Source organism: Chanos chanos, chromosome 5 (assembly GCF_902362185.1).
Source record: "Chanos chanos chromosome 5, fChaCha1.1, whole genome shotgun sequence".
Taxonomy (NCBI): Eukaryota; Metazoa; Chordata; class Actinopteri; order Gonorynchiformes; family Chanidae; genus Chanos; species Chanos chanos.
This window is the reverse complement of record NC_044499.1, coordinates 25,942,462-25,951,087: the sequence shown is the minus strand read 5'-3', so window position 1 is coordinate 25,951,087 and position 8,626 is coordinate 25,942,462. Positions and strand designations below refer to the sequence as shown.

At 41.1% G+C, this 8,626-nt stretch overlaps 2 protein-coding genes across 4 annotated transcripts; one reads left to right on the top strand and one right to left on the bottom strand.

Annotated features, from left to right (window-relative positions):
- The first annotated feature begins 500 nt into the window (after positions 1-500).
- Positions 501-1,722, top strand: znf830 (zinc finger protein 830). The gene has a single exon (XM_030775606.1). The coding sequence runs from the start codon at positions 501-503 to the stop codon at positions 1,575-1,577; it is 1,077 nt and encodes a 358-aa protein (XP_030631466.1). The 3' UTR covers positions 1,578-1,722.
- Positions 1,723-2,839: 1,117 nt separating this feature from the next.
- efcab14 (EF-hand calcium binding domain 14) lies at positions 2,840-8,038 on the bottom strand. Of its 3 annotated transcripts, none has more exons than XM_030774003.1 (11): positions 7,856-8,038; positions 7,311-7,622; positions 7,025-7,173; positions 6,558-6,703; positions 6,191-6,289; positions 5,957-6,067; positions 5,388-5,471; positions 5,127-5,288; positions 4,234-4,300; positions 4,017-4,145; positions 2,840-3,621 (listed from the first exon to the last, which is right to left on the bottom strand). In XM_030774003.1, the coding sequence occupies exons 2-11, from the start codon at positions 7,484-7,486 to the stop codon at positions 3,443-3,445; spliced, it is 1,302 nt and encodes a 433-aa protein (XP_030629863.1). In that variant the 5' UTR covers positions 7,487-7,622; positions 7,856-8,038; the 3' UTR covers positions 2,840-3,442. The 3 variants fall into 3 exon arrangements, with proteins under 3 accessions (XP_030629863.1, XP_030629865.1, XP_030629864.1); XM_030774005.1 differs by having other exon boundaries at positions 5,388-5,468; XM_030774004.1 differs by having other exon boundaries at positions 7,025-7,170.
- Between the last annotated feature and the right edge of the window lie 588 nt (positions 8,039-8,626).

The window sequence follows — 8,626 nt, the reverse complement described above, 5'->3', positions numbered from 1 at the left end:
ATGCATTGTAGTGGCAGGTGCGTTCCATTAACCAAAGCTGCATCTGACAGATCGATGAACTGATCACGGGAGGGTGTATCCTGTTGGTGTTGTGGATAGATGATGTGCGAATATAAGAAATGTGTGCGACGGACATCGAAGAACAAAGTATTTCATTCCAACTAAAACGCTTTAACTCTATTATGTGGTTGAGAAGCATAACAATATAGAATTGGCGACAACATATGTTACGTGCAAATTCTGTTTACCTCAATGTCATTAATTCCGTTCAGATTATCCATGAGTTTAAGTAACATGTACACAAGCATTACACACAAACACAGTGTGACCAATTTTATTGGTATAAATTTTCCAAACTGACAGAATAAGGAATCAAGAACTCCAGAACTCTCAATTCCAGATCCTCCCAACTTCTCTGCTCTCTGTGGATGATGCACCTTAACGGATGGTATTGACGTCATTTCCACGCGACAGAACACAGCATTGAGTCGAAACTGGTTATGATGGCGACGGCAAGGGCCAACAAAGGCAAAAAAGTTGTAAATCAAGATGAGTTGCGTCGATTAATGAGACAGCAACAAAGACAATCTACAGAAAGACAGAAGCGCGTCGAATCGCCGTTCGCAAAGTACAACAGCCTTGGCCATCTCAGCTGCGTACTTTGCAACGTGCAAGTGAAATCGGAAATATTGTGGCAAGCCCACGTCCTCGGAAAACAGCATAAGGATAAAGTTGCTGAACTTAAAGCCAAACAGAGCGGTGTCAAAGTCTATCAGACACCCCAGTCTGCGACCCTGAAAAGAAAAACTTCAGATTCTGAACCATCGGACCTGAAAAAAGCAAAGGCCGAGACAGAAGTAAGCGGTGCTTCATCTGGGCTACCTGCAGATTTCTTCGAGGGGAAAAGCAACGCTTCGACGGCTGGTTCCACTCACTCTGCTGGACTTGGACTCCTCGCTGGAGTATACAACGACGACGACGATGATAATGATGACGACGAAGTAAAGACAGAGACTAATGGTAAAACGGGGAGTGAGGGAAAGAGTGACGATCGGCAGAAGGGTACACCTACTCCTGGACTGCCGGCAGATTTTTTTGACAGTTCAATCCCAACGTTTCCCAGTGTCACGCATTCGGGGTCCATCTCAAAAGCTGACGAAGACGAAAAGATTTCGGAAAAGAAGGAAAACACAGCTGAAGCGTTACCGGAGGGTTTTTTCGATGACCCAGTGAAAGATGCCAGGGTGCGAAATGTCGACACGCCGAAGGACCAAATGGACAAGGAGTGGGAAGAGTTTCAGAAAGAGATGCGTCAGGTGAACAGCGCTTCAGACGCGATCGTAGCTGAGGATGATGAAGAGGGTCGACTCGAACGTCAGATCGACGAAATTGATGAACAGATTGAGTGCTACCGTCGAGTTGAGCTCTTACGAGAAAAACAGGATGTCGTTAAGCGGAAAGCGCCTACTGGGAAAATGGAGACAAATGGTGAGCCGTCAGACAGCGACGAGGAAGACGAGGAGGAATTGCTTAACGTGCTATCCAGAGACTGGCGAGCCAAAGGGGCCCTTGCTTAACATCCTTGCTTTTCTACCGTTATCTCTGACCTGAGCGTAGGGACGACAAAGGGTGACTGTTGGTTTGACATCCTAAAATGTTGTAACAATCCGAGTTTATTGCTGTTTCCTTTACTGTGTGAAGTGTTTTGCTCGGGATCTACGAAATGTGGTCTTTACTACTGCCTTTGGGATGTATAATAGTTGTTTTTTTTCTGATTAATTTTCTTTATACTTTGTGGTAACAAACAAAAAACAGAAAAAATATTATTGTTCAGCATGTTTTGAAGGGAAGACTGGTAAAAACAAAAAAAATCAGGTTAATAAAGCGTTTCTCTGAAAGGCGCATCCAGATTATTCAGAGATTATTCTTTTCATTAATTTGTCATTTGCATCAAGTAGACATAAACTGGGCTAATGAACGCAGGGCATGTGTTTACCTCTATAACTCCCAGCAAAGGCATCCTGTCGAGCTTTTAACCGGAAAAAAACCCCCCAGAAATAAGGATCCGTTTGATCGGCGTCTGATGTTTCAGAACAGGCTGCTGGAAAGTAGTCAGACTATAGAAAATACACCACTGATAAATTAGGTGTTTATTCATGTTACATTAAAAGCAACATGCAAAACATAACTTAATTCTTCATTTCCATTGCAATGTACAATGCAAAGCATTTTACATGAGCAGTTACTAACCTAAAAAACACTTTATTCATACACAAAGCCATTTCAAATTCTATCATATATTTACATTAATAAACAAGACTGACACTGTGGGGTGATCTGACAGATCCCACTGAGTGAAACATTCAATTTCAAAAGTAAAACAAAAGAGAGAGAGGTCCTCATTGCAAATGATCAGTAAAACAAACCAGAGGTCCTCATCGCAAATGATCAGTGTTTTCTTTCACTACCTGTCACAAATGCTTTTCTGTCATGTGCTGTGTGCTATTGTACAGGCTTATCTTGAAATTCAAGGCTAGAATACAGCAAACTAACAAGCTAAAATCTATAGTCAGATGAACCACTTTGTTTGTTTATTATTGCTAAATGGACAACTCAATCTTTATTATCATTCAAATGCTGGGAGTCAGAGCCCTTCAAATCTTAACAGACTTGAACATGAGTAAAGGCTTCCACATTATATATATATACACACACACACACGTACATGCAGTGTACATATATATATATATATATATATATATACATATACATATATACACACACACACACACACAGTATATATATATACACACACACACACAGTATATATATATTTATATATATGAAAACTCTTTGCTGGATTAGCGAGGACATTTAGACAGCAGTGAGTGAGGGAGGACATTGAAGGAAATAATCATTCATATCTATATGTGAGAATGTGTGAAACAAGTCACATGTAGTAAATCAGTATATAAAACTAGTATTCAGTTTTGGCTAGTCACATTCATGTGTATTAGACAAAAAAAGCTTAAGATACACCTTCCACGCAAAAATTAAAATCTTATCTGTTGTTCTGTCTTAGAAGCATTTTGTTCAGGAGATGTTAGATGTTCAGAATAGGTCAAACAGTGGCCCTGGTGATCTGCATGAGCCACAGCTGAAAAGTGCCTGTGTGTGTGGCACTCTGGGACAGCCCTGGGTCAGAAAGTCGACACAACAGCTACAACACTGAGTAAAAGAAAGGGAAAAGTGCAGCAATCAAGTGAAATAACACATTCACACCAGCCCTGATCCAAACTCCACTTTCCTTCAATGGCTGAGCGCCATTCGGCCTTTGACACCCCATCATTCCCATCCAGCCTGGTTCTTCAACAGTAAATAGTTACTGACCCAAACTCATCTCAAACAGACAGCCTGGGACCACATGTATCCACAGCAGTCTTCAAACGCCTGCAGCGGCCTGCAGTTCACCCAAAGAGTACCGCTGGTCCCCATCACTGTCAAAATCTGCAAGCACGCTGACCTCAGGGGTGGAGGGTCCAAACAACCTCCTCAGCTCCTCATAAGACACACCTGCTGCTGTTTGGTCCAACCGAGCGTGCTGAAAGCGCATTTCAAGATCTGCATAGAGGAACAAAGACAACAAAATTGGGTGACGCCTGCTAGAAAATGCATGATGGATCTAAGATTTTAAATTTCAGTTTCAAAAATCATAGATGTTGTACTATGTTAAAATGGGCCTTGTTAAGACTGTGAGCCTTTACAGAGAATTCTGATCCAGGGTGAAGAAAGAAAATCAAGAAAGGCTGCTGGGTGCTTTTTAGTTTTAATGTAAAATGTTTTTTCTCCATGCAGTTTGCTAGTGACACACAGTGAAGTGATGTTTATTGATAACTATGGTACAGTGTTGTCTGATGTTTATTTATGTACTGTTTCCCATGTCACAGATGACCAAAAGTCTGGGTGCCTTAGGAAACTGGATGATGAGTGTGTGAAACAGAGAAACACAGAAATACCTTTGAGGGTACTGACTCCAGGGAATGACACAGTTTTGTGAGTCTCGGAGCGCTTTCTCCTGACGCGGTCCGGAGACAGGAATCTGGGCCGCCGGGTCGGCTTTGATCCAGAGGACCGTTTGGTGTTGTCTACACAGGGAGGTGACAGAGAGCTGGTCAGTAATTAAAAAACCCCAAGAAGAGATGGAGGCTTCACTGTGAAACTACTCTGACATACCAGGAAGATCCTGTGGTCCCTCAGCAGCCTGTGTCCTGGTGAGACTCTCAGTCTTTAACGGTAAATCCTAAACAGGAGACAGAACTGTTTAGACTGTGCACACAGCTCAGCTCATGCAGTGTAGTGTGTTATTCACCAAATGAGCCAATGGCACCAATCACAGCTGCAAATGTCACAGGAACAAATCCTAATCCAGGACACAATTTTTACATTTGACATTGTACATTTCTATAATTCTCACTTTTTCTTCATAGGTTTTGTGCTATATTAAGTGCTAATATAGTAAGAACTTTGGTGCCAACATAGCATACATTAATTTATTAGGTACATTACAGCCCTTGATGTTTCTGGGTGCATCCAATGTTTTTTCTGTAACATACCAAGATTTATACATTTTTGTATTTTTTCCAACGAAAAATGCTAATTTCCTTTGACAACCTATGACATGCTCAGAGCCTTAAGGATTTACCTGCCATGAAAGGCAGTGGCTGCCCTGATTTCATGAGCAAATTCTTTTTTAAAATGTCACATGAATGTCAAAAAAGTCCTGTTTCTTCATACGTGGTGCTGTGTTCCTGAAGAATCTCACTGATACATTCATTCATTGTTTTCATTCATTTGGTCTTTTCCTACTGGGCTTTCAGACAGAACAGACATTTCTGTTTACATATTTATGCTTGGTAAGCCTGCAAAATATCCCAAACTGCAACACTTACTGGGTTTAGATGGTAAACAATATTGGTAAACACTTGTCTTGTAAAACAATGTATTAAAGTAATTTAGTCAGCAGTCTAATATGCAAGGGCACAATGGTCAAACAGGCTTGTATGTCAACACAGTTGAACTTCGCACTATGAAGGTCTCTGAGTAAAATGTTACTTCATTGGTCTTACGTTGGGTTGGGATGTGGAGGAGCTGCTTTCTAATGAGGACAGTCTGTGGGTGAGACTGGACAAGGCAGAATGTACAGTGCTGAACTGCTCTCTGGTCCAGGCATGGTGAAGCACCTGTGTAGAGTTTACTTCACCAAAGCTCTCCTGCAGCTCCCTTATGTCCTACAACCCAGAGACAAAACAGAAGAATACTCCAGCTCCACCTCTTCTTACAGGACAGCACAAAGCACAGTCTAGTTATACAGCACAGATGTGTCTCACCTCTTTAAGAGAAGAACAGGAGAGATTTGATGATCCTTTGTTGGAGTCAAATATGACGTTCAGCGGTTTTATTTCACTGTCCTTCTGTACCAAAAAAAAAAGAGTCAAAATAATCCCCATGTCACACATGAAATACAGCAGGCATGTATTAATTCTCCATATGCCCACATGCACTGATACCCTCTTCACATCATGTGATTCTGAGCCCTGGCACCCTGACAGTACGGTTATGTGCATGCACAATTATTCACATTTGTCTTTTCTTCTGTGACACAAAGAACTATGGGGAACTAACACTTGGCTTACACTACAAACCTGCTCTTCATATAACTCACAAGGACATGTTCCTCATACACTAGCTTGTTCTGTGAAGGCAAAGACTTTCAGCACTTATAAGTTATATGGTCAGTATGTTATTTTCAATCATTGAACACAAAGCCGAGAATCTATACTAGCAAAACACAGCTGCTTATTGGGTTTCTATTCACTGAAACTGTCCAATGTTCTTTAATGTGGAATAACTGAGAAGCGGAAAGAATGCAACACATTTGTGTTGGATCTGCACTCACCTTGTCAGTGCTTTGGCTGTTAGCCTGTTTCCTCTGATCCTCCACAAAGGTCTGCATGACAGTCATGTCATGCTGAACACTGGTCAGGGTGCTCCCAATGGTGGCAACACTCTGCAGGACACATTCAGCAGTGATATGTGTTATCAAACACACACACTGAGACACATCAAAACAAAAAAAAAGTACACTTAAAACACAGTTCATTCTTTCACAAATGCTCTGAGAAACACATACCTTCTGGATCTCCTCAACTGTAGTGGGGAGATGAATCAGATCAGAGGCAGATTTGATGTTGGCTTTCAGGTGAATAACTGCTGAATCCAGAGCATTTATCTGCATGATAGAATCATATTAGTAGATGTGAAAAAAAAATGCTAATTAAAACACAACAGTTTGTTTCTTAGCTTTGATCACTAATCTGAAGTGTGCCAGAGCAATGACATGGGAGAAAAAACACGTAGAGTTTCAAAAGTCACATTAATGAAAGCACTGCTGTAAAGCAGCATTACTTGTGTGTGCATTATTAAAGCGTGAGAGGTGCAGTAGTTAGGGCTGTTAGGTGTGGCTCTCACACATGCCTGTGATGATGGTGAAGTTATACCTTTCTGTTAATCTCTGTCAGGTTAGACCAGAGTTTGTTTAGACCCCTCTCCCCACTCTCCATGTCCTCCAGTTTCCGCTGCTTCGTCTTTAGCTCCTCATTCAGTTTCAGGATTTCATGAGAGGAAACCTTCTGGCTTGATTCCACTGTCCAGTGAACATCATGTTTTTAAACAGTGTGCAATTTTACTCCACAAATGATCTCTTCAAAACACAAATCTTAGTCTGAATACAGTAATCACAATGCATGTTGCCATGCAACAGCTGTGAACAGTACAAATGAACTGTATAAAGTTTAAGTTATCTGAGTGCACCTGGAGGAGACTGTAATGTACACCTTTAGTATAATCTTACAAGGCCAGCCTCCAAATTACTCAACAGATACAGACAACAATTAACAAATATAATGCTCATTTAATCAGCAGACAAAATCAGCCAAAGGTAAGATTCATAAGTCAACTTGCTTACTTGAATGAAGCTGATCTTTAAGGGAATCCAGATCTTCTTTCAGTGCAATCTGCATCCATATTAACCCTGCGCAGGCCATAACGCACGCAGCCAAAATGACGAACACACACAGCGGGTAGCAGATACTGCAGCAACGGGCGTAACTTCTTCTTAATGAAGAAAAAAAAATTCACTTCAATTAGGCCTAACGTATATTTCAAACCATAAGTGTCAGACATGCGCACAAATGAACGGCAGGTTTATGGTACAAGGAAGACAGCATACGGTACATATACAGTTTTCTTACTTTCCGAAAGCTGCAACACTGTTAAGATTGTTGAATTCATCATCGCCAGAACTGGATTCCGATTCCGAATCCGGTGGTTCGGTTCGGAGAAGTCTATGCCCAGACCCTTTCTTAGTTTTCTTTCTCTTACTGTCTCCCAGGCCGATCAAAGCGTTGAGTTCCTTTCGTTTCTTCATCTTCTTTTGTGGGGTCAGCGCGCCCACTGAGCCCGCCTTGAAACCGACTAAATCCAACGTCTTGTCCAGTTTGTTGAAGATACAGTATTGAGTGACCCGATTTTCTGACAACAGCTAGCCACACTCCTGCGGCCAGCTGACAAAGTACAACCGTGTTAGCCAGATGCTAAACAGGCGCTGAGGCTCTCTCGTAACTTAATTTACGGAAATAATGTAATGTAAATTTCACTGTTAAAATGATGTGTAATTGACTAATCAATGTAAATATGTTACAGGTCAAGTTCGAGTCACAGAATAGTCAAATAAACTGACTAGCAATGACTAACTTCTGCTAACCCAGTACTGAAAATGGCGATCACAGCAACTTACTCGGTATTCCTAATTAAGCGATGTTCAGTAGCCGGATACCAATACATTCATTGTTTTAGAACAAGGTGTGTATTTACCTGATGTTCTATAACTACACTAATAAGTTCAAAACTTAGGCATGTAACCGTATAAACACTTCGATGTTAGCAACCTATCTCCATAATCTTGTTTTCAGCATGAACAGCTGAGCTGACAACCCTCCATGTAAAGTGAAATGTGATTGGTTGGCTCAATCCCCGGCTCGTGACATGAGCGCTCGGAGTGGTCACCTATATGATGTCACCTTAGGGAACAGCATTTGTTAGCTAGGCGGCCGGATCTAATGGCAAAATAATTTCATGAGAAAATTTAGCTGAAATGGCTGCTCAGAAAATTTGAGAAAATCTGTTTTAAAACAAGTGCTGATGCAGTACATTTCTATTGTGCTCATGAATTTGTCGCGCATATATTATTACACTCAACAATGACGTTCTGCATTGTTTTTGCATAGCTTATTTCTGAAAAATATATTTGACTATTTCTTGTCACATTTCTAGTCCACATGTCCATGGAGAATGGGGTAGACATGCTGTTATGTTACTGGCGACGGTGTTTTTATAGAGACACAATGGATGAAAAGCGCTGTATAATTCACACACACAGACACACACACACACACACACAGTTAAGGTTGATATGCTGGTCTTGTACTAATGTGTGCCTGTATTCATGTATATATGAATAGATGTAAAACATATGTGTAAAAACCCACAGCTATTACGACCCACAACA